General features: G+C 49.9%; 1 protein-coding gene across 1 annotated transcript in view; it reads right to left on the reverse strand.

Annotated features, from left to right (window-relative positions):
- The window catches only part of STK10 (serine/threonine kinase 10), a 60184-nt gene that overhangs the window by 30666 nt on the left and 2979 nt on the right, over nt 1–26539 (reverse strand). The window contains exon 2 of the mRNA XM_026122658.2: nt 14008–14172. Within this exon, the coding sequence (XP_025978443.2) occupies nt 14008–14172 (165 nt within the window). The remainder of the gene's footprint in view (nt 1–14007; nt 14173–26539) is intronic.

Consider the following 26539-nt stretch of genomic DNA (forward strand, 5'->3'; position numbering starts at 1 on the left):
TATGTACACGTGCACAAAACTGCTATGCTTTAAATTAAGGGCTTTTAAAGACATGGGTCTTCAAGTTGTATCTGAGCAAAGGAGCACTGCATGTTATGAAAAAAGCATTAGATGACTCTGCCGTTCAAAACAGCAGATCAGACACTGGGCCCTCCAGCCCTCTCCTGGTGTAAGGTGGAGGAGGGATCCCTATCCAGCCAAACCCCAAACCCAGAACTGATTAGAGCCCTGTGCAATTTCTGGATCAGACCAACCAGGAATGACATCTCCTTGAGTTACTGAAGTTCGCCTAGGTAGGACTTTGATAGCCTGCTCACCCATTCTGGGCAGAATGGGTTTTGCCTGGGGTGTGTTTAAACTCCTAGAACTTTCTAAAACATTTACATAAATAACTATACACATCTATATCTATCTCAAGCTTATCTTGAAAGGTATTTTACCAAACACTGAACAGTTGCCTGGGGTGGGACAGCTGATGTCCCTGAACTTTTACTGAGATTTGTAATTAAAGTCCAATTTAAAACAAGAGGACACACCCTCAACACAGCTCTTTACTCATCCAATCGGCATTTCAGAGGGCAGAGGCCCACGAACCGTTCCCTCTGCAGCAGCGCTGGAGGAACGCCTCCATCGGCTGGGAAAGCTGGGGGCAGCGCATCGCGGCCTCGGGCAGCCAACGTTTCCCACAAGCACACCAGGCCGCACGCGGAGGCCAGTGGGCCCTTTCAGGGTCGAGGCGTGCTTTGCTGCGACTGCGCCGTGCTCGCTGCTGCCATACAGGCATGGTTTGCACCATCCGGTAGGTGCGTGCAGCCGCGCTGTAACACCAGGCCACCTCCCGTTCTACTGTTTCCTGCACATCAGTGCCACCAGGCACCCGAGGTTCCTGTGTCCCCAGGATCTGTCTCCCCCCAGATCCCCCTCGCCTGCCCAGCCCTGAACCCACATCACATTCAGCAATTTTCCCTCCCGATCCGCAGCAAAGGGTTTTCTTTGTTTAACTCACTGCCTTTTCCTCAGCTCTCTGCTGCAGGGACAAGGACAACCCGCAGCACCCTGCTGCCCCGCGTGGCAGCGGAGGTGGGCTTGGCGGCTGCCCACGCACAGCCACTCACTGCGGTGGCTTTTTGCACACGGCGGAAAGCGCCCCCAGCACACCCACCAGCTCTCCTGGCACAGCCCACGCTCCCTTTTACTGGAGTGGGGAACCTGGGGAGATAAAGCACGTGCAGTGAGATAGGCTGCGCCCAGCGCTGGCTGCAGGGACACCGCGCGTGACGGAGGGTGACCGAGCTGCTTCCAGCGAGTGCGGAGGAAACCCCGGCCGATAGCAGCGACCCTTCCTGTGCTTCGCTTGTAGACCCTGCTGCTAAAGCAAGGAGCTTCTTGGTCCCCTTCCTGGCAGCAATTACACCCTCCCGACCGCCGCTTTCTGCAGGACAGGCGGCTGAGCCAGCACAAAGCTCCCAAGGGAGGCGTCAGCCCCCGGGCACACCAGAGCTCCCGGGTGACTCTCCTGGGCACGGCAAATGCGGGCGACTTCACGCAGGCTGGAGAATCGCCGCTCGCACCCTTTTGCCCTGGGCGAAGCACACCCGCACCGCACGGACGTCTGGGTGACGCCGGCCGGCTCAGGCACGGCGACTTCTGCTCCTTCCTCGTTTGGGGCCAGTCGCTGCTGGGAGGGGGCAACGGCCAGCAGGAGCAGGGTGGCTGGTCACCCACTGCCCCACGCACAGCTCCAGGGAGGAGGGGGAGGCAGGAAGGAGCCGGGGCCAGATGGGCACGTGTGTCAGTAACGCTCACGCTGCCAGGCAGATCTCGGCAAGAGCGGAGGTTTCCTGGCACCTCACGCCCACTTACAGGAAAAGCAGAAGAAATAACAGCAAACGGCGACCGGTCCTGTGATTCAGCGGCAGCGCTGCGAAGGAGGAGGGGAGGGCAGAGCAGATCGGAAGGAATCCTTCACATTCAGCAAAAATGCAACAAAGGGAAATGCACACAAACCAAAAAAAAAAAAAAAAAAACAAAGAGAGACTGAGCGCGTTGGGGGCCCAGGCTGCCCTCAAGCTCTCCTGGTACTGCAGAGGCAGGAGATGAGCTGCCCTAGGCAGAGAAAGAGGAGAGCTTGGGACAGGTGACTCCCACTAACAACCCCCCAAAGCGCCACGGTTCCCCTGGGGTCCGGGAGCGATGTAGGTTGAACATCCCCATCCTGTTCGGCTCCTAAGAGACTCCTCCCTTGAGAGAGATGAAACCCACTCGTCCCTCCTGTGCTTCCGGGTGCCTGTCCCCACTGCCTAGAACCACCCCACACACTTGTGCTGAAGGCCTGAGCTCAGCCCCAAGACCAAGCAGCAATGCATGGGAGTGAGGGAACCCAGCTCACGTTGCAATAGCTCTGGACCCCTACTTTGCTCCTTACTGGAGCACTAACCTTTCCCAGTCATGTTCCAAATCTATCTGTCCTGGGGGGTGGGAGAAGGAAAGGGAGAGAAACCCCATGACCCTGACTTTTACAAAGCTGCTTTTCAGGCTGCAAGAAGAGAAGGGGCCCCACGTTTTCTGTGAGGGGATTGCCCAAAGAGAGAAGTGTGCATCCTCCTCCCACTGCTGCGAAACCGATGGCTGGAGGGCTAGAAGTACAGCAGAAGAGACACTCCTAAGCAGCATCACCTCGGGCAAAAACCACAAGTCATGTACCACTGCCTGGATTTCAACAGACTGCTGCATTGAGTAACAGCTGCTGCCTCTGCAGCTGCACCGGTCTTCCAAGCCCAGCAGCACCTTCCTGTTCTCCCCACCAAACCCAGCTTCCCCGAGCCCTCGTGCTGCTGCCCTCAGAGAGGGACAGCCATGCAGGACCCACGTCAAGTCAGTCCCCTCTGCAGAGTCCCCAGCCCTGCTGCGAAGCGCAGGCGAGCTCAACTTGCTGCACTCGCGACTGCCGAGAGGCCAAGGGCAAAGACTTCAGCTGCAAAGCCTGGCGCCACCCTTCCGCCTTTAAAAAGGGAGTTGCAGCCTTTGGCCCTTTCCTCCCCCCTGCTTCTCAAGCCCTGCAGAGTAAACACTTTGGAGCTGGCTCCTCGGGTGCTAGCCGCGTGCGAGACCTCGTCCCCTCCTGCGGCAGCGCGCGAGGCAAGAGAAATCCGCCTCTGGAACAGTATCCCCTGTGTGAACCATCCCAACCCACCGAAAACATTTCCTGGCTTAGGTGGGGGATAGAGTCTCCCTTCAGCACGCCAAGCCCAGGGAAGGACCACATTTCCTGGAGGCTCCTTGTATAGTCAACACTGGCATCATTTCACCCCGTTAACAAAGAGTGACTCTCTAGGCATCGACGTTGGTGGGGGAAAGACAGGAGGAAATGGTCTAGACCTGCCTGTCTCCACCAAGGTGAGGGGAAGGAATGGTAAGGCAGGTCTCTCTTCTCACCCGTTAGATCATGCAGAAAGGGCAAGAAAGCCTCTTTTCTGAGCCCTCTAGGAATGGCAGGAAGCAGAGTGCACAGACAGCCCCTAGGGCCTATTGCTCTTTACTCAGAGGCAGAGGAGACAGAATCAGTTCAGAAAAGCGTCTTCCAGAAACAGAAGTGAAAAGTCCAGGAGGAACAAAAAAATTACTGCTTCGTTACCATGTAGAATCATTCCATGAGCTGGTGAACTCCAGCTTTCTGATCCATTTTTTGAACATCAGAGTCACCCAGCAGCTGCTGTAGTGGGCTCTGCACGCTATTCCTCAGCCCAATAACACACCCAACACGGAAAAGAAAAGATGGAGGCATCAGCTAGCTCTGTTCTCAAATTCTTCATTTTGCTGCAGCACCAAGAGAATTCAGCCAAGGTCTGGAGCCTTCTGGGGGGAGGCCGAGTTCTGCACAAGAGGCAAACGAAGGGAAAGTCCCTAGTGCAGACGCTGTTGCTGCAAGGAATATGCAGCAGAGCAAAAGAACACAGGCGGCCACTTGCCCAAAAGACACTCAGAAAAATGACTTATCTGGGCCTCAAACTCCATCCTAAGATCACACAGGACTTGGGCAGCAAGCTACACGTGTAACACGAGATCCCAGCACAACCTCCACCACCTGGTTACAGCCTGAACACAAAAGGGAGCCAGGCACTCTCTCTGTGTTGCAAATAAACAGAACAGCCCATGTCTAACTACGCCTACCAGTTTTGATAGGCCTGGCACTGAGCAAGCCTTATTAGAGCCAGAGATTGACATAACATCAGCATATCTAGCATTGAGGTGGCTGGAGGTATTCCCCTTTTACCAGCATCATGGGAAGCAGCTAACACGAGTGTGAGGTCTAGAGCCATCCCAGTCATGGCTCCTTCCCACTGGGCACTCCCTGCCCCTCCAAGCTGATCAGGTCCTTAGGGCTGAGCTGATCAGCTGAGGATCGCCAAGCTTATCTTCCAGGTTCCAGCACAGATTTTGGACAAACTTACACCCCTAACTCCTGAGAAAGGGGCCTAACCTTCTGACTGATACAACCTCCTAGGATGAAGCTATTCTCTGTTGATGGACTGTATTTAATCACAGTCAAGGCACGTGTCCTTTACTTGGTCTGTTCAACAGCTGAACTCGAGCACTGACGGTTAGCTATGAAGTTATGCTGTTCTGCCAGCCCTAAGAGGAGACAAGACATGTAATATAAGATCGACCCTCCCAGAAGTGGCTTACACAACAGGGAACACCACTAAGCATGTTGACTCAGCCAGTCTGGCTGCAAACTATTCACAGTGTCTCATATTTAGACCTTGTCTCTTCCCTCCCTAGGACAAGACTGTGCAGAATACAAGAGCTGTCTTTGCAGAGCACCGTCTTGGTTTTTAAATATCATTTGGTCAGATGTACTCTCTTCTTTACATCCAGGGTCACACAGATCAGCGAAGTTTTGTTTGCAACCGTGTCAAGGTGTCCCTGTTATCTCGGCCAGCATGCCCCGCTCTGTCTGAAGTCCAAGGATTAAGTTTACGTTACAAGTGGAGCGAGGAGGTGGGTCGCATTCCTACGCCTGTGAAACTTGGCACCCTCCTCGTCGCCCTCCTGCTCAACGCTTTTCACCCAACACACGCTGAAGGGCTGGGAGAAAGGGGGAAACAGATTATGCCAAAGTTGCTCATGAGCCATTGCTGAGCACCGACGGGCTGATTCAAAGCAAGGCTGGGCATCTCTGAAAGAGGTGCTCTGACTGCAGCCTGGAGACTGAAGACAGGGTACCCCACTGCAGCAGCAGCACACCAGACTACTACTCATAACAGCCCTAGCATCAAAACTGCCGAGGATCCACACAGTCCTTCCTAAGTGGCTTATTTCTAAAGTCCTGCAAGGTCAGCACGGCACCAACGCAAGAGTGAGCCCCGAAGAACAACCAGCATCTGCTGAAAGCCAGCAGCTCCACGCTCCTCTACAGCTGCGACAGGCCCTCAGTGCAGGCTTGTTATGCCATAAAACAATACAGAAGCCCTCACTGCTGCCCAAGTGGAGGACAAATGTCAACAGCTTGTCTGACAGGGCAAGTATTCTGTAGGTGGAAGTGAAATAATTAGCTCTCTGTAAGAGAGCACTCCAAGCTTGCCAATTTTCCTTACAGACAAGGACACTATTCAGAGACTTTAAATATAATAAATCTTTTTTTTTCCCTCTTCTGAACAAAATAACCTACAGAGAAAAAAATGTTTGAAATAAAAAAAGTTTTGTCCCCCTAACCAGTGAGGGAAAGAAGATGCAGGACAGCAAGTGAGGGAACCCAAGTCTTCTGCAGTTTCAGAACAGGACAACTTTACTGAGAACAAAGTCATACGACACTGCACACCTCTTCGATGCAGAGCTCCCCAGTGATCACAGGGAGACTGGCAAGGGGTTTTTCACACCTAAGTCACTCTGAGGTGACAAAATATTTCCTTGAACTCACACCCCACAGGTTGGCAGAAATATTCCCATTCCTGTTGAAATTTTGGCAGAACAAGTCAAAACTGCTTTGGCCAATCGAATGCATTTGAGAGTGCAAAAACATCCTTTCCCATGTTCGAATCACACAGGGCATTCAGTGTCTTCTGATGAGGCCGATACATGATCCCTTCGAATTTACCACTCCTCACTTGCTAATCAGCTTCCCAGAGGGAGGAAAATCCATGAATATACCAATTCCAACAGCCGCAGAGGTAGGGAGCAGAGAGGGTCGGCACCACCATGAGAGGGGATCGGCACAGCCACCAGAGGCAATCGATCGTCTCTAAGAGGCTGGCACTTTTTCATGCCACGTCACACCCGGGGGAGAAGAAAAGTCATTCATTTGCTGCATAAAGGCGAGAGCCAGAAGGCTGCATTTGGGATGCAGGCTACTACGGGAAGGGTTAAGGGAACCGCGCGCAGGCGCTGGTATGAGCTACCCCTTCAGGAATGAGCGGCTCATCCCAGCAGTTTGCGCTGTGAGACCGTGACCAGCTCTAAGTGCTCCGGTCTCGGCGCATCGCGCTCGGCTGCCCCACACAGAGCGGGGACGGGCGGGTGGACGGCCAGCGTTCCCGTTTGCTGCAGCAGCCAGGAACACCCCGCGGCAATGGCCCTCTGCCCAGCACAGGGCAAAGCCGTTGCTGTTGGGATGCCCAAGACTGGAGTCCCCCTTCTCCCACCAAGTTAATCAGCATTCAGAGGCCGTTCAGTTCACCAAGAGCATTTATCACTCAAAGGGCAGCAAAAAGCAGAAAGTCCATTTAAATATAGCAAAGGGACTGAGAATAAACAAGCTGCTGCTTGAACGGGAAGATTCACAAATCTGAACTGCCCCAAGATGCCAGCAGCTAAAACAGACGACGCATTTCCTAAGGGCAGAGCTTGCCATGATAGGTGGAGTTCAACCCAGGACAAGTTTCCTGATATCTTATCAATAACCAGCGGTGCCAACCCAGTCTCAAAACTTTGTCTGGCGGCTGTCCAGGCGGCCGACACTCCAAAGGGAGTGGCGAAGCACGTCGCAATTTCACTCCTGCCTGGCATCTCCCTAGAAACAATTTTTCTTTTGGATTATCCTCAAGCTCACAACACAAGGTGCCTGGATCCATCACACAAGAAAAAATATTTCCATCTAACTGTTTCAGTAAAGTGCTCTGAAGTCAATGGGACCTGCCCCAGGGCCGTGAGACCCGCAGAGTCACAGTCTTCCCTGCCAAATGAACACTTTCAGCCTATAGCTGAAGAAAAAGGAGAACTCCAAAACTGCAATCTGTCACTTGTTCTAGGGCATGGGCTGAAGAAAGGCTTCGAGGCACTGTCTCCCATACAGAGGTGGTTCATAAATATTCATTTATATGCAAACATAGCTCCTTAGCATTTCCCTTGCTACGCTAGCCAAGTGGGAACGTGGCTTATTACGATTCATTTCTAAACAAAGTTTTTTAATGCTTTGAAAACTGATTTGCCTATAGGCTCATTGTCTGCTGCTTTTTCTTCATAATACTATAGTCTAATGGTTATAACCCTGTACTAGGACTCAGTGGGTAAGGCTAATTCCCAGGTACCATTTACCTGCTGGGTAACTTTAAGCAAATTATTGTCTATGCCTCAGCTCCCCCTCTAGTAACTGGGATAATGACACTTGGTCTCTTTTATAAAAGCATTCCACAGTTTATAGATGACAAGGTTATGTAATCACAAGCTATTATTATTGCTTCAATAAGCTTTTTTTTGTAGTGTATCCTATTTAAAGAACGATACACAAAAGCTTCTTTTATAGTTTGCATTGTCACGTTGCTACATGTAGAAGAACTCTTGAACTTTTGCTTTGCTATGGTAATTTGCCTGTTACATAAGTCATTCTTGGTGGTTGATCAAAATCACTCAATTTCAATCCTTGCTTTAAGGAAAGGCCCTGATTTTACCCAGAACAGGATTTCCAGAGACTAGCCAGGAGCCTGGAAGCTACAGCTCATGCTTACAAGACAGAGCAGGTAGGTTGCCCCCATGGTCATTACTGCTGTGGAATCCCCTGACCAGCTGTACTACAGCAAGGAGGCCAGGGGACCACCTTAACCCTCCACGTCTTTGGACAAGACGGTAAACAACGTGGATAAGGGAGAAGCATGGATGTTAAGATGCTCTGGGGAGATACCCAGTCGCAGAGGAGGGGAGTGAGGATGCCTCCCAGAGACCTGGCGGGCAAATGATGTCCATGCTCTGCAGAGTCCCAGCTAGTGAAGACACAATCTGAAGGTCTTGGTAACCACAGATTGAGCAGGAGTAAAAACGCATTCAGGTCAGTATATGCTACTCTTAAGTAGTGAATTGCTTGACCCTGGGCACTCAGAGACATATCATAAAAACCACCGGGCTAGGTCGCTTTTGCCCTCCCCAGCACCGCTCAGTATTATGTTACTCGGAGCGCAGTGTTATGCAGCATATGGCTGATGCTAACAGCAGGGAGGGGATACCACTATATCCCTGCAGCACTCCCAGCCTCCTGGGGCGTAGGGATGTCCTGGCCAAGGGGCGTCTGCACTCATCTGCTCCTTGCCTACCCATCCCTTGCAAAAATTACTGTAGCCATTTTACAGTTCTTCCCAAACTCCAGGGCACTGGTAGGACTCCAGAAACCAGCCCAGCAAACAGCATGACCATGCGGGTCACACAGCACAGCGCTGCCCCGTGCTTTGTGCTCCCAGGCACCCTGGGCGTAGAACAGGGAGCAGCTAAATCAGCATCTATTTAAGCATCCACAGCTGGGGGAATGGAAAAGAAAAGGGACGGCTTGCTCCTGTGTCAGGCTGGCCAGCTATTCAACAAAGTTCTCAGGCTTGGGGTCGCTTTGTTTTTCTGCGATGAGATAGAGCTGAGCTGACACAAGCACTGCTTTGTGGTGGCCTCGAGCAGCACAATAGCAAAGCCGAGGTCAGGGTCTCTCCTCTGCTACGTCCAAACACGACGCACAGCTTGACCCTTGCACGCCGCAGGCGACTGCTCAAGCGCCATCGGGAGAAGTTCGGCGCAAAGTTTCCGAAGCATGAGGCCGAGCACGAAGGACCAGTTTAGATGGCAACATTCCTGCCAAGTGAAATTTTAAAGACTCACAAATAGCTCTCGGATTCCTCACGGACGGATGACTGAAAAGCCTGGAGAAAGAAACTCTGACACAGTATTCACGCATACGCAGTCCACTGAGCACCTCTAGCCAGGGCTCGGGCTGCTTCGTGTACAAGACATCACTGCTTCTCTGCACTGTGAAGTTGTAGTAGCCTCCCTTTGCTTAAAAAAACCTAGAAAATCTGATACTGTTATCAGCTTTTTGTTGTTTTTGTTCTCAAAGAAGAGTATTTCAATTTAAAACAATTAAATGCTGCAGATGCTTTACACAACCCAGCAATCTAGTGCATGGGATAATAAACATTTCTTTATGATACAGGATTTTCAAGAAGGTCCTAATCTCCAGTCAAAATCCATATCAAAGGTGTAGCAATCCAAAAAGTCCCTGGCTAAACAGGTCAGGGCCTGCCCACATAAAATGCAAAACACTTTTATAAGGGAGGTATAAAGCCTAGCTACAAAGCCAGCGCCTATCTGCAAGCTATTCGAGTTACTTACATACCCACACAGCAGGCCAGTAAGAAGAAACTCTAAGCTGATTAAATTAACCATCCCCAAAATGCTCTGGCAAGGAAGGGTTACCTGCATGGTGCAACGATTTTTGCTTTGATCTCCAGGAAATGCCTGTTTATTCAAAAGTCCATTTGCTATAGCAACCACAGTTTATAGAAAAGGAGAAAAAAAAAATCCCAGTGCTTCGCTAGAAAACTTGTACAATGACTGGAAGAGTCAAATGTTAAACACCTGGGGCCAGCCAACATTTCCAACAGTTTCTCTGAGAATCGTACAGACACGGGGAGATCCAGGGCTTCCCGCATGGGGGTCGAGGCAGCACCGGCCGCCGGGGACACCCGCTGCCTCCCGCGGAGCAGGGATCTCCCGCAGAAAAGCCAGACTCCAAGGAGGCTCCCAGGAGCTTATCAAGGATGCAAAGTTTATGACTGCGAAAAACACGATCAAGTTGTTGAGTGAAAGACGTCGCTCCTGAGAGAGCTGACAACGGCCAAATTCGGTGAATCTCTGCCAGTGCAAAATTCATCAGTGCAAATGAGAATCGCCTCCCTGGGCATTTTATCACTCTTCTCTGTCTGCAAGAAGCCACACTCAAAAGCTGCAGAGATATTTAGAAGCCAGAGATCAAAAGTTCCTTTATTTGGAGCCCTGAGGCTTTTTGCTGTTCTTTTGGAAGGAAAATAAATAAATAAATAAATAAATAACCTCAAGAGGGATACAACATTCAAGCTCTGCTGTGTTTCTTTCCCACTTACTATCGGAACAATTTCAGCACCACTGATTCCAAACATTCAAAACCTGTACCTTAGTCCCATTCCTCAATCATAAATTAGGTTCAAGAAGTCTATTTTTAAAATTGCGTATATATATAATGGGTGAGGGGGATTTGCCTTTGTGTTTCCAAGTCCTACATCTCACTACAGAAAAAGATTTAAAAATCTGACCCAGCCACAAGGGCTTAAACCAGACTTTTTTTTTTTTTTTTTTTTTAATAATAGTATGAGTTTCTCAGCTTTCGTTTGGTGCCCCCATTTCCAGCCGCTGGGATTTATGCAAGACAACATCAAAAGCCACAGGGCTTATAATACAAATAAAATAAAATCATGAGAACTCCCAACATTGCAGTTTTGCAAGCCTCGCTGGGCTGCTTTCAACCAGCACAAGACTGCTTAGCCTCTGCCACAAGCAAAGAAGAAAAGATGGGGGAAAAAATGAAATAAGATAGTGACTGCTGGCTCAGGGCACATCATCTCTGCAATGTATTTATACTCTTAGGAGTTTCATGCTGGATGCTGTCATCTCACCAGTTATATTCCAGAAGACTCACAGGGATGCTCCAAGCCCAGCCCTGTGCTCGCTTGTGGCTTGCAATGGGCTTCTGCTCTGTAGTGCATGAGAACTGGGTTTCTTTTCCTTCAGCTTTATATAGGTCAGGTACAAGAGAAAAAAGGAATCTGTCATGTTTTATGCTTTCATTTCAGTGCTCTGTATTTAAATAAAGCTGTCCTGGGATAAGCCACTTCCCTTTGCATAGAAAGATTTTTGCTCCATAAATATTGCATGTCATCTTCTGGTTACTCAAGGCAAAAGCCAACCCCCCATCCTCCAACCCAGGAGCCACAGGGGCCTCGCACAGCTCTTGGGGACAAGGAAGTCTCTGCAGCGGCAGACACCGCAGAAGGCCAGGTTTCCGCACATATTTTCCTTGTTAGTTCAAGAACAGACAACAGACTCTGTTTTTGCCAGCCCTTCCCAGCGCTGAGCCCCTCTCCATGCCGTCAGCTGAGACTACTTGTGGCACAGACCGAGCCATAAATTTAGCTAGAGCCAAAAGCTCCTGCTGTCCAGGAGGTTGGATACGTCCAGACCTCTTGCCAGCTTGTCTGCACGCTGCGATTCCTGCCCCTTTCTCACTTTGAACGTTGCCTTTCACACGAGGCTCTGAACACCAGGAAACCACCGCGGGTTGCCGGCGAGCCGCGCGCAGTCAGCAGCTTCGCCCAGGCTTTGCTCCCGTGCCGAAAGCTTGAGCCACTTTAAGCCAAGAGCGCCGCGGATCCCACGCGCTCATCTTGCAAATCCTTGTCCAGGAAACTGCTGGCGAGAAAAACCGTACAGATAGAAACCGGGGTGGGACGGGGGGAAGGTGGACAAGATAATGAAAGACTGTGTTTATATTTGGACGCAAATTTTCCCCAGTGGTGCTGGTGACTTAAAAGCGGAAGCCTTAAACTTTAGGGAAAACCTGGAAGGCAGAGACTAGAAACCTTCCAGAAGTAAAACACACAAGCTTATTTACTTCCCTCAAAGCCAGTAAAACACTAGAGCATTAATAAGAACAGCCTGAGCGATGAAATGCAAATGCCAGTCCAATAATTAAATAAAGAGGATGATCCTCCCCCCGAAACAATGGCTGGGGCTGCAACGTCTGCCCTCGCGGGAGGCTGTGATACAGGAGTCTCTTGTTCCATGAGCTTCAAAGAGGCTGTTTAATTTTAGCAGGGCGGCAGGCATATGACATTACAAAGCACTTTCTAGACAAAAGCAGAGCGGAGGGGATCTGCAATCCATTTTCCCTACAGGAAGGAAGGCAAAGCTTTCCATTGCAGGGAGGAGGTGGAAGGGGAAAGGGGAGGGGGCTGGTGTTTTAGAGAGTGTGTGCAAGGCCAACAAATAACATTCAGGCAGAGCAGGCACAGAGCAGGGAGGTAAAAGCAGCAGAACAGGGCGGAATATAAACCAGCTCCGTCCCTCACCCAACGTTTGGCTTTATGATTTTGTCAAGTTTAGTTTTGCTGCGGTTGCAATCTGTCCAAACCCTAGATCCCCTCCTACGAAACACGTTTGCCTTTCACTTCCTTAGACCGGTACATGTTTACTTTCATTCTTTAATGCACCCAGACACCACCATCACAATTAGCAGCCATCCAAATACTATGTCTGCAGACAACATGCAACCCTGCACCTTCGCAACATGACAACGCAATGAAGGAAGCGCGCAGCGCTGCACACTATATCCCTTCTGAATGAGATGTCATGGAGAAGTTGTGGGCTTTATCGATGTATTTTTAAATAAGAAGGGACATGGATGCATGCTGACACTGCAGAAGGTGCTTGCTGAATAAGCACACGTTGTCCAATAAAATGACAGCTTTCCAGCATTGCTTAACTGGGGAATGAACTAGATGTGGACTGTGTCACTCCAGCGACAGCCCAGCGATTCAGTCCTTGCTCTGGCCTAGACCCCAGCCAGGCCCAGCAACAGGCAAGGACCTGCAGCTCTGACAGCTCTGCTCACACAAGTGCAAGTCTCAAAAGCTGAAATCTCTTTTTTGCTCTAGTAGGATTATCCTGAGAGGCCACAAAGGTACCTGAAGCATTAAAAAGAGGAAGGAAAAAAAATAACAGAGCTGAAGGTGCACTTTGGCGCTTTCATGATCTGCCAATATGCCTTCAATGGCTGCTGAGCCTACTCAAGTATAACAACAAGAAGGAGCAGATGAACTGGTCGAAAGAATAGAGAGGAAACAGAAGATGGGTTTGAAAATCCTCATATTCACCTGACTTCTGATATTCTGACAAAAGGTGCATATGCATGCACACACACAGTTATTTGAGTCTAGCAAAGGGCAAGCATACAAGGGGGGATACCCTCACCCTCTCCAACCCTCTTCATCCTTCTCAAGGCAGCACACAAGGAGGTTTCTTTCACACTACCCTTCCTCTGGTGCTAGAGAATTAACAAAAAAAAAAAAAACAGCAGGGGAAAAAATTACACTGGCTGGACTAGGGGAGAGAGATGCACAAACCTGCTGCCCCAGCCTCAGCACGACTAGCCATTGCAGGGAGCCACCGGGTTGCACTTAATGTCCCCATGACAAAATGCCTGCAAGTTTTCTCTGGAGCCCTTCCTGGGAAAAGGCCTCCACGGACATCGGTCTTCTGTGGAGCTGGTCGGTCCACCGACCTCTTACTCTCTACTCCTAGTGCATAACAGACACTGAACCAAAAATAAGGACTGGATCAAAAAAACGGGGTTACCCTCCTGGCGGATCTTGTAAAAGAGGGCCTGAGTGGGGAAGAGAGGCCCTTACAGGTGCAGCATTTTCCAATTTTATAAGTTCCAAGTGGTGAAAAATCCAACTCCAGTTTTCTCTTCACAACGAGGATCTTCAGAGCTTCCCTGAGCTATTTATAGGCAGCCTGATTTAGAAGAGTTTGCGCCCATCAGAGAAAGCAGGGAAAATCCGGGAACTATTGAAGCAGTGAGTAGAGCACAGCTTGTGACTCATTTCTAACCCACTCTGATGCTTCTAACTGCTCCAGAGGTGCTGCTGCTTTACCATAAATTAGCCATTTCCTCTGCAAAGCGAGAAACGTGCAGCTGTACACACAGCAAGAGGCTCTTACCCAGAGTTTGCCATCCCAGTAAAATGCTCCCAGCAGCTTAACGATGTGTCGATGATCGCAGGTTGCCAGTATTTCAATCTCCACCATATAATCTTCCAGTTCATCTTCGCTCTTTGTTTCAATGACCTTGGCAGCTGCTAAAGCACCAGTTTCCTTATTCTTAGCCTGCAAGACAAAAACAGGTTAAGTACAAAGGCGAGGAGAGCCGGGAGCACACCGTATTTGCACAGTTCCTGTTCCTCCAGTTCACGCTCAGTTCTATTACCATACATGGCACCAGTATGGAAAACTTGCAGCTGCATTTGTGCTTCATAAACCTGCCCAAAACTTTGCATGTAGGATGAACGCTGTGTAGGGCCCAAAGCATCCTTCTTCCTCCTTCTAGTCCCTAATGCCTGCACCATTCCCAACACTGGGAGAAGAAGGCTTTCAGAAAAGCAGATGCATCTGATCGGTTATAGCATGAAGAAAGATGGAAGCTCAGAAAGCCTCAGACTTTAGGGTTTCTCCGATAATACTGTGGGTGATAGCTCAATTTTCCAGAGGTACTGAGTGCACAGAAAATCCAACCAAATTCACAGTACAACTGTGAGTCATCATCACCCCCGAATGTCCCTATGGGTCCTTTCCTCACCAGGGCCTTCACCAAGGCAGCTTTCTGCAATGAACAGAGGGATCTCCTCCTTGGCCGGTAACGTGGCAGGAAGGGTGACAGGGCCCACGGTGATTTCCTGGGGCTGCCCAGCACTCCTGGTGGTGTGCTTTAGTGAGCTTCCCGGATCACAGGAGGAAAAACACTACAGAGAATCTCCCAGCTGCCCCTCTCATTTTATATCATCCCTTTAGTCAGCTTATTGCAGCCTCTTTCACTAAGTAACTAGAAACCTGTCAAAACCTCTCCGTCCTAGCGGTTAGGAAACTTTGTGGTGTCCCATCTAAAAGCTCTACTGGAAAGCTTATGCCTCCTTGTTCTGCACCAGCGTGCTCATGCCAGCAGCACTGCTAGGGTGCTGTAGCGTCCTCTTGTCTTGCTACGGTAAACACATCTCATCTCCCCTTAACCACGGTCGTCCCCTGTCCTCACACCTCCAGCACCCAGTTCTTCTCCCTTGGGCACCAGCAACCAGAAACGGGCTCAGTATTTCAGATGAGGCTCCAGAAGAGTTGTAGAAAATGCTGGCAATATCATGAGTGACCATTCTCTCCCCAGACTGGATAGTTTTCTTTCCCTCCCCATCCCTTGTGCCAGAGGAGCATATAGCTGGGGGAGCAGCGGAGGGAGAATGGGAGCGAGGCGTTCTAGGAGCTCACTGGTGCTGACGACCAGCAGCGCTCATCACATCACATGCTGCGGGCTAAGGCCAGCACCCCTGGGCTTGCCCGTCCCCGTTTCCAGCTGCCACACCCCAGCAAAAGGCTATTAATGCCCAACCAGAAATGTATGCAGACAAGCTTGTTTCCTTATCACCTAGCTCCTCTCGTGCCCCCATGGCACAGAGATGCTGATGACAGGCTTGGTTAAAAGGAAGCCTTTGTAACCAGGCAGGGCCAGGCCGCTCTCAGAGCTGGGGCGATGCTGGCTGTGACGGTGTGGGTCGCTTCCGCAGAGGAGCCCCCAGGGCAGGGCCAGCAGCCAGGAGGGGTCGGCAACCCGGGCCTCGCTGCTCACGGCCCTCAGCGGTGGCTCGCTCCTGCTCCAAGACACCTCTGCCTCCCCCTCACTGCTCCACGTGTCCTAGCGGCTGCATGCGACGTGCCCAAGGACCCACGCTCCCAGGATGGGACCATTTTGGTGTTGTCCACCCAGCATCGTCCACCCAGCATCATCTGTTCAGGTGCTCCAAAACTGGCAGGGGCAAGCGTAAGGCAGAAACTGCACAAAGGGCTTCGCGGTAATCCCTGGGATTATCCTAGTATAATCCTGGGAGATTCCTGGGAGAATCATATCCTGGGAGAGGGGATGAGCCAGAGCTGTTGACTCAGGGGCTCAACACCATTCCCAGACGTGCGTTGAATCAGCAGACCGAGGGATGGGAGAAATCCATATTAGCTCACTCACTCTGGTCCCCTGCCAATGCAGGAGAGCTCCTACGGCATAACTTCAGGCACGTTACCCATGTGTCTTGTGTCATACCTGCTCCTGGTCCGCTGACCCCACCGAGAAGTGCACCAGCCAGGCTTGCATGGGGCCGTTCGGATGCTGCACGCAGAGGAATGCAGCGGGGAGAAAGTCACATTTTGCATGCTGTCACTGGAAGAGCAGTGATTGGTTTTGACCGCTCTCACTGCTCTGTATTTTGACATGTCTGTGCTTGAAAAGCCTATGCAGGAGCTATCCTATCCTATGTAGGATTAATTCCCAGCATAAACACCGTAAGCCCAGTTGAACAGTTTTGTGTGGGTTATATGATAGCATAACTGTGCACCAAAAAACAGGCTGGAGCAGGGGAGAGGGGAACAAATGTAGGAAAAAATATATAATGGAGGAAGGAAAAAGAAAGGAAGGGACAACTGGAAAATGACGCTCTCCCCTCTCTCAGGCAGAAACTCTCAGCTCTCTCCTGGGCTTTGAAGACTTGCTGAATTCACACACTACTTGGTATGGAGGGCTGCGTCTTTACCACAGGGGACAAACCCATTTCCAGCTGGGCCTGCTGCCCACATGCAAGTCAGCAGCTCAGGCTGGTTTCAGAAGAAATTAATTTTTTTCCTCAGGTTTCTTTCTTAACCAGTTGCCACCAGCTGACCAGATGCCCAGAGGAGGGTGCACAGACTGGGGCAAGGGGCGGGTGGAGAGGGGAGCGGAGCAAGCATGGGGAAAAGAGCAGCGTTTCTAAGAACGAGTGAGAAGCGCCCCATTGCATCCACCCTGCACTTCAGAGCTGGGAGAGATCCAAGGAGGGGAAGTAAATATTGTACGAGAAGGTGGGGCTTCCCGTTGTGGTCAGCTATCACACACTTCCCCGCTGACGGGGTTCAGGCCGGCTCAGCCTCCCCAGGCCCAGAGCGCACCCGAGTCCTCCACTGCAGCATGGCAGAGCTTGGCAGTGAACCATCCTGAGATGAGGTCTGAACCAACCTGCCCTCCTCCCCAAACCGAGGTGGGAGCCAAACCAGCAGAGTCACGCTGCCACCTCTCATCCCCTCCCAGGCTTGGTAAATTGTTCGGAGGTGCTCACCCTCACCTAGACACACTGTCCCCATGGTCCACACCTCCATTTAACCCACACCCTGCCTCACTCTCAGCCAAGACGGACCCATGCTCAGACTCTGGCTGGTTCTTGCCCACAGGAGGTGCCAGGGTCACCAAGCAGGAACGAGAGCACTGCTTGCTCCCATGTTCTGTTAATCTGCTGGAGGCAGAAATAACCAAAAGCAGGGCGCACTGGGAGAGGGCGCGGAGAAGCCAGGCTGCAACTAACTGGTGGTTCCTCCCACCAAGACTTTTCCTTGGCACCAGTAGTTACTGCCCGGCAGTGCCAGTGCAGGTGCCTGCCATGAGCAGGTGCACCGCTGCACCACACGCCGGGACGGTGAGCTCCCATGCAAAGCCCTGCCTCACTGCTGCTCATGGCAAGGCTTGTTTTTTGAAGAAGGTCAAGAGATATGAATGGTATTCTAAAGCTTTATAGCTACCATCTGAATGCGCGCCTCCCTTTGGAGGCAGGTAGCTTTCTCTCATGCTGAGCCTTTTGCAGGCTTTGAACGAAGACCTGCTGGACTGCACCTTGCAAACCAGACTGCAAGCTCTGGGTGGCAGAGCAGAACACAGTCCACGCGTTTCATCCTGCAGCAACCTGATCTTATTCATTGTAACTCTTAGGACTAGCAGGTGAGTAAACCAGCAACGCCGGGTTACCACTTCCTTTCTAGATATGAGCCTGTTAACACACTGCTTCACATTCAGTGCTAATATACGTCAGATTAAGTCAATCTACAGGTAGAAGCCCCCAGAACAAGGGCTGTTTTATCCTGGACTTATTCAGCCCTAGCAGGGATATCACACCGTCTCCAGCTCGAGGCCAGCAGGAAGGGATGCAGCACAAACCACAGCCAGGCAGCCAGTTAGGTCCACGGGACTTTCAAGTGACTCAAGAGTTATTTTAACTGTTAAAACAGCACTTCTGGGACTTTCAAGAAGTCCCCACAGAATTAGCTTCTGCCTTTCGTCACCACTGTGGACTGTCCTGAATGAGGATGTTTTTTCTGGCCATCTCTGTTTCCTTGTCCGTTCTACTCCCTGATGAGGGGGTCAACCACTTCAGGGACGGAGAGGCTCCCCACGTGCCGTGAAAGGTGGGCTCCTACCACAAAGGGAGAAGAGCTCGGCTGTCCCACGTCCCCTGCCAAACCAGCACAGGGAAGTCAGGCTGCTCAGTCACACTGGGGGAAGTGAGACCATCATCTCTGAGAAGTCAGCTCAAGATCTGACAAACTCCTGACCCAAGAATACGAGCTTTTGAAACAGCAACAGCAAATTCATGGGGGATAAAAAGAAGATGGTATGGGCATGACCCCAGTACTTTCCATGGCCTTGTGATAATGTCACAGCTACAGTTAAGTGCTCTCGCTGCACTTCCCAAATCAAAATGCCTCACAGCTCTGTTTCACAGTGGGAGATGCAGAAAGGGGATCTAAAACCATGAGGTCAGCAGCGGATTTTGGAAAATAAATCTCTTCCAGCAGGACCCATTATAGCGTGGAGAAGAGACTGGCTCCCCCACACAACTGCCTTTGAGGGGACCAAAACGCATGCAGGTTAGACAACTGATCCCCTATGGAGTTGTCCATGATCCCACCGGGCTTGATTTCAGCCTTTAGTGTTTCTTCCGCATGAGACTGAGGGAGACGCGCCCCTGGACACGCAGAACCGGCTACTGTGTGTACTCCTGAACTGAGTCCAGCAAGTCACCTTATCAGAAAAGCATTGGAAATTCAAGGAGCTTCTGCAGATAGTGCATGTGCTAATTTATCCACCTTCCCTTTGCTTTGTTACTGGCTGCTTGTACGACTCCAGCCCTGACTCGGAGTTAAAGCCGCATCGCCAGGCAGCCTCCCTGACAGCACGCCGAATGACAGCTCTCTCTGATCAGTCAGACAGCTGTATCACAGGCCTTCAAGCCAGTGAACCAGCTCCAAAAGCTGCTTGGAGTAAGCCAGATTCATAGACAGTGTCAGATTTTGGCTCAGTGTGCTCTGCAGTCTTTCTGTAACTGATGTCTGGCAATTTTCTGGAGCTTCTCTGCTTGTATTTTCCTACATACAACATATTACAACACAGATATTCCTCCCGTAAGGTTTGTGTGAATCCTAAATAGGCCAAATGTTTATGTCGCCGTTCCTGGAAGCCCATTTCAGACATCTGAGACATCCAGATGATGCTTTAGGGTTTAAAACCCTTTTCTGATTTCTACTTACTCTTGTGCAATAGATCAGAATCTGCCTCGAGACATTGGCACAAAGCAAAACACAGCCCACTGCGACCTCAAAAAGCCAAGCCAGCAATTATGCACAAGAAACCTGCATCTCTGAGTATAACCTGAAAGCCTGGCAGATACCCCTCGCGGCAAGGAGAACACATCGCCAGGCTGAGAAAAAGCAACATCTGCTATTCATCGTCTAAGAACTGCAACACGGAAGGAAAGGATTGCTACCAAGCTATCTACAGCTTCACCACGATAACGATAGACAATGATACAGAGGAAGGAGGAAAACCAAGAAGCATCAAACCAGTACCTTAGGCTGACTCACTAATCCCTTTCATGGGGAGGTTTGTCAGATAGCCACATCATTTCAAATTAAAACTTGCAAAACACAGTGTCTGAACTACAAACCCAAAGTCTTTTGCAAACTCTAGACCAATTACAGGGTCTCCAACACAGCAAAAACCTTGTAGACCATCAGGTCAAAAGAATGCAGAGATGTGAAGAGAGTTTCTCTTCCCAGGTAAAATACTCCCAGCTGTGCAGCCTTTAAGGAATTCATGGTGTTTCCCAGGCCATCAGTTTTTCCACTGAAATTTGCTGACAGAACAGAAAGAAGAACCCAGGAGGCGAGATCCCAGGAACAGAAACTGTTTGATGCCAGTCTACGACCTATGGCTGGTCGATCTAAAAATGCACCCAGTTCTGTCTTTTAGTTCCTCCACTGCTGAGCATTTTAATACCTTGAATAATTTATTGGACTGCTAATTAGCACTTAAAAAAAAAAAAAAAAAGAGCAGACAGCTGCTAGCATAGTGCCTAGGATGTGCTGCTGAACTGTAGTTAGATACAGCCGCAGCATTTGAAAAGCTGAAATGCTCTTATGGCCACTGCCAGCCTTTTGGAAAATCAATGTGCTGCGCAGACCAAGGCTGACAGGTCTACACAGAAGCAGTAATGAAACCTGCATTTCACAAAGGAAAACATATCAAGTAGAAGTTACCCAATAAACTACTTCCAGAAAGCCAGGCCAGGAGCCAAAATTTAGGGTATGAAACAAGAAGGAAAGAGAGGATCTTGGTGAAATCACGGAGAAAGATTGGTGGTAAATGTGCCACTACCAAACCTGCTGGGAATACCAAAAGCAGGAAATGTGTGGGATTACTCCTAGAAGGCAGAGGCAAAAAGCAAGTATTGCTCAGTTTATGGATATAAGGGATAAAAGGTGCCTGCTCAGGTGACAGAAAAGGCTCTGTTTGGCCTTTGCCTGTGACTCACCCTATGAGCTATTGTGAAATCCAGAGTTTGACAAATGCAGGAACTATTTTAAGTCTTTAAAGAACGTATTACCGGAAGGCTGGATTGTTTGGTCCTTCCTCAGGCAAAACTGACGCTGACGGAAAAGTAAATATCAAGGTGAGGCAGAAGAACGCTCTGAATGCACCCTCGCTGATTAGTGACAGGGAACAGCGCTAGCAGTGAAAGAGCTGTGATCATTTCCATGCGTGTTTTGTCTAAGCTTGCTTGCCAGCATGGCCTGCTGCCCACAGCGTCTGCCCACGCCAAGGGATGATCCTTTTGAAGCTGCTCTGCAATAACGTGTCACCACATCTTTAATGTGAGGCTCTGAACTGCTTTTCCCATCCTTCCAAAGCCTTCTCTCCATGCTGGGAGAGCTGATGTTTCAGATATCTCCGAGTTCAAGAAACAAAAGTATTGAGAAAAAAAACCCCAGTGCTCTCCTTGTGATATATACTGCATTTGGGGGTTGAGAGTGCTGCCATTTTTTCCCATGCAACATGTTCCCATTGCATGTCTGTATGCAGATAACTGCTTGCTTAGTTATTCTCAGGGATAACATAATGATTGATTGCCTTGCAATGAACTTGGCCTGAGCTGTCTGCATCAATAAATGAACGCAGGGTAGAGAGGCTCAAATCAGCGTTCATATTATTGTCAAATAATCAATGGGAGCTGAAATTAGCTCCATGTCTGACAAGCCCCTTGGAGCCACTTCAGTTCGTCATAATAACTGAAGCTTTTTTTTTTTTTTTTTTTCGGAAATACTGAATTCATCCCTTGGTATTAACTCAACACAGCCAGCTCTGACAAACGGGCATGGCCACAGCAGCAAGGTGAGCGCAGCATGGGGACCTCAGCATGGAGAGCCCTGGGGACATCATGCCCCAGACCTTGGCGTGCTCCCAGGAGGCAGCATGGCAGCGAAAACCCTGCTCCCGCTGGCAAAGGGAGGGATATGCCACACAAACCGAATGGCGAGCAAACTTCCCAGCTCCGAGATCGCATCTCATGACCAACTTGATTACAATTCGCCGAGGAGAAGAGCTACACCTCAAACACCAAAGAGCAGCTGCCGTTTAAAGGCAATGACTGGCTGCCTCCAGTGGCGCTGGGAAGGCACCTGGACGAAGGTGCAACACCAGGGAGAGCTTGCTACCACCCTCCCTCCTGCCCTGGTCAGCACCCTGTCCCAGGTGGCTGTGCAAAAGCCACATCCTGGTCCCCTGCACTCAGTGATGAGAAGCCCCACGTGCACTCACACAGCCCTGCTTTAACCCCAGGCAGATGCTCACTCTGACTGCAAGGCAGCAGCACCGAGCCTGCCCTCCCACAAGGATGCCAGCAGCCAAGGAGCTCGGCCACATGGAGCTGAGGCCTCCAGAAGCTCGGCTCTTCACAGGGAGAATTTAATCCGGAGGAGTTATTACTTCAGGTGCAAAACGCCTAGTTGGGGAGTAACTCCATGCTTCAGCCTGCTGATAGGATGGGGTGCCTCCATGCCAGGCAACTGGTGCCCCAGCTAATTTTCCAAGGGGACACAGACATCGTGCCAAATGCCACGGAGTGGCTGGATTTAGGCTTTGTAGTGCTTCGGGGAAGAGGACTTCTTGGGAAGTCAGATTTGTAGGTGTGTGCACAGAAAGCACTGCAGGATGGAAGGTAAAACATTTTCCTCCCGGAAGACTGAGAAAAGAAGAGGAGGTGACAGCTCTTAACTTCTCCCTCATAGATGGCTGCAGCAAGGCAGGTCATCAGCTCTCACACCATCCTCAGAAAGGACAAAAGTGGCCCTCTTGTCTACAAGTGGGAAAAGCAAGGCATGCATGTAATGAGGGCAGGAATTGGGCGCAAGTCTCTCTCAGCTCACAGTTGCATCTACAAATCAGACCCCCAAAGCAAAGAGGGCTACACGAGGTCTAGCGGCTCCAGGTAAACATGGCACGGTGTGCTGAGGTTTCCTCCGTGGACATGAGGCCAGCGAAGGGTTAGCCAACTGGCCTCTGCCTTCAGCGGGTTGCACCCACACCATTGCTTTGGCAACCATGGAAATACATGTTTACAAGGGTTAGGGGGAAGTGGAAGTGGCTTGCAAACAAACTGAAAAGTGTCAGTAAAAAGGCAGAAACACCTTCCCCCGGTTTTACAGCCTAGGTGCAAAAGAAAGTCGCGTTGCCAGAGAGTTCAAGCAACGACTAAGGACTTGTTTTCTACATGGACGCACCAAAAAATGTGTGACCGAAACATGGCAGGAAGCTCCTTGGCACTTGTACCTTTTCTTGCCTTAAAAGCTCAACAATGGCCCAGCACCATTTCTCATGGAAGGGGATGAGAGATAGTCAGCCTAAGCAGCAGGGCATTCATCAAGGAGCAGAAAAGATGCTTCCACACGAAGCTTCAGACCTTGTACCCAAACACAGCAGCAGAGGCCAAAAGAACAACAAAAGGCTTCTCTGCTGGTACACCACACTACAATCCACCTACAGACATTCAGCTGACTCCACGCTACTTGAGTGCTTGAGAAATGAAAAGAAAACCCATCCAAGGTTTGAAGAGAAAAAAGATCTACATGAATCCAATATCTTCAGCCAACCTACACCCAGTGCTTGGAAACACTAAACGTACTTCCAATCACTGGTCTCCTGCAACAGCACAGTGCTCAAAGTTAAGCACTCCTGCTCTGATCTTCACTCAGTCAATGCCACAGCCACGGCATTGTGGGGGTGGGGGAAATTAAACGGAAAAGAAAAAAGAAAGAAAAAAGAAAGCCATACAACCACTTCAGAGTTTCCTAGCAACTTTCTGCAACAGGTTTGGTACACAGAGAGCTAGCAGTGGGCTGAGCGGCTGCTTCGACTGAGTGCCAGGAAACAGGGCTCAGATAGGCAATGCTACAGTGTGTGTGTGTGAGTGCCTGTGTTGTTCAACCCTTTCACACTGTGCCAGAAATGTGTCAGATCAGCAATGCCCTTGCAGAAAGAACGATCAGTCCTTTGCTTTGCTCCCCTGCTACAAATCACTGCTGGTGCACTAGCTTGGGCATTGCTTCTGCTCTGTAGCACAGGTCTTCTTGGAAAGCCTCCACAGAGGACACCCCAGCAGCGTTGCTTGCGCCTGCTTGCAACTGTCAAGCAAGAAATTCAAGGCAGAGATGTTAGCAGCTCCAAGATGCTAACACATGCAAGTGCTGGGTCCACCAATGTCTGCTGGCTTTGCTGGATGCACAACTTCCTTCACTGCTTCTCCTGCCTACAGAAATACCACGCACTCTTTTCAGTTGGTTAAATAAGGACATGACCCACAAGCACGAGAGTGCAGGCTGGTGTCAGGGAATTGCACAAGAAGGGAGAATGGCATGAAGGTTTCCATATGTTCAATGGGAAGAGCATTATGTTTTGAAGCACACAGGTGTGCAGGGAGGTGTGGTGCTTTTCTGTAGCTACGTCAGTTAACTCAGCTCCACACAGCAGTTGTGCCATCAGTATGCTCTTCCCAAATGGCACACTCCCCCTTCTGACCCCATGTCCCAGCAGGAACTCGAGGCAGCATGCACAGGTGCTGCTTCTGAAGCCAATTTCATTCTCCCCTCTTCTAGTGAGAGCAAAGCAGGCCCTGGAAACCAAGGTGACACTCAAGACCAACTAGAGAACCAGATGTTCATGAGACACTGAGTCATGAGACTTTCCGGGCAGGGATTTTTCTAAAGCACGACGACTGTCACATGCTTGAGGGTCCTAGCGTGAAAGACTCGAAGCCTTCATCTAAGCTTTCTCTTCTCACAGCTACCACAGCAAGCAGCACTGCTGAGCTCTTCACCACCACACAGAAATCATTGCCAAAATACTTAGGCCATGGAGAGCTGGCTCTCCTTCCCTCCCACCCAGAGGCAACCATGGCTCTGCACAGTTCTGGATAAGGTTCTCTTAGACTTCAGCAGGGCCAGAGCATCATTCATTTCAGTTTAAAGTTAACGTTACATTTAAGTTTTAAGTTCACTCAAAACCAATATTGTTTGGCCCCTGCTCTATCAGTAAAGGAGTAGTGTCTTCCCATTCCTCTTCTTTCTCCCTTAGCACCATTTTAAGAAAACCCTTTAGCCCTTTTGCTTTAGGATAGCAAGATTCGATCTTACCATTTTTACATGCCTTGTGGGCACAGTTGCAATCAATGTTTGCTGTTGTTTTTGTTTTAAAAAAAAGTAAACCCAGGGAATTAACATCTTTCCATCACAGCTTTCACAGGATTTGCATATTAAATCCCTAATTAGTCAGTCAAACTGACAAAAGCTGAGCCTGAGTCACTTAAAAAATATTTATTTATATATGTGTATATTTGCACAAAACACAGTGGGGTAACTCCAGTTAGGGAGCAGAGAGAGGTCTGGGAGTGACAGGAAAGGTCTTGTGGCTTTTAATGAACCCATTGCTGTGAAAGCCATGCGTGTAAGGCAGCTGTACAACACCTTAACAATTAGTGTATTATTATCCAAATTCCAGCACAGAGCATTTACCGTCTGTAGCAGGCTCATTATTAAGCACTAACACCACCGTAATAAACCAGATACCCAGAATAGAATTTTTAAGCTGTATCTAAAGAAGGAAGGAGGAAAGCAACATAAAAGGCATATTTATGAACCGGGGTTGCACAGGGCTCAGAGTTATCTGCACAGACCCTTCACTGAGAGCTGTCTGCAGGGGAATTCAAACGAACGAGTTCTGTTTTCTGCAACGCCGGCAGTTGCGGGCAGCAGCGCAGCCCACGCTCCCGACGGGGCCGCGCTGTCCCCGCCCTGCCGGAGGGCAGCGTTATCAGGGAGCCGGTGTCCTCATCGGCACACACTGGGAAGCAGAGATAGCACGTTGCAAGAGGCGTGAGCGCAGCAAAACAATCCCACGGTTAGAAAGGCAGCAAGCGTCAGGGATTCCTCCAGCAGAGCCCGTGTGCTTGGAAGATTCAAGCCCTTTCCCTGGGAGCTCATAAAATCTTGATGCTCAGCACAACACCGATGTATCTAGTCCTGCCCAAATTAATGCAACTACCTGCAGCAGTCAGTACTACCCCCCTCCACCTAATGAGTTTTGCAGGAGAGAGCTGTGATTCAGTGGCTCAAGGCATTCAGTCGAAACCCCGCAGTAGCCTGCACTGCTGACTTAAACCATAGCACACTCGAGGCCCTGGGTTTCGCACGGCTCTGTCCCAGCAGAGCGGCTCACACCAACCCTCCCTCTGTGCACACAAGTCAAGACGAACTTTGAGCCAACAAAGTCACAGCCTTACATTTTATAAATTGCATCTTACATATTTCTAAAGGAAAAATAATATGACTTTCAAGTCTGTTTGGAAAGGCTCTGGCCTGGACACTTCTCTATTCCTAGGTGCTCAAAACTAGGGATCCCGCAGGCTTTGCAGGCTAACACACGCTGCTTACTGCTCCCAACTGCAGGCCCAATGACTGATTTCACACTGTTCATTTCAGGAACTTCGGATGAGGTTGGTAACAAAGTTTATCTGGCATGCAGCGTGTTGCTATCTATGGGTTGCTACTACTTCCTTATGACACAGTACCCGCCAGAGTTACCAGAATCAAGAGATTAATAGAATGAGAGCTAGAAAAAAAAAACAGTTTCACCCCACCCCCTTCCTACTTTTCAGCTTCATTACCCTCTGCAACAAGTTTCACTGTTTCCTCATCAGTCAGGTCCTCTTTTGCTGAAAAAAAAAGTCTTTACAAAAAAAAATAGGGAAATCCCAGTAGCTTTCGCCAGCTGCAGATTTCTTGAAGATCTATTGTATGCATTTCAGGCTCCACT

This window comes from Dromaius novaehollandiae, chromosome 15 (assembly GCF_036370855.1).
Source record: "Dromaius novaehollandiae isolate bDroNov1 chromosome 15, bDroNov1.hap1, whole genome shotgun sequence".
In the NCBI taxonomy this organism is placed as follows: domain Eukaryota; kingdom Metazoa; phylum Chordata; class Aves; order Casuariiformes; family Dromaiidae; genus Dromaius; species Dromaius novaehollandiae.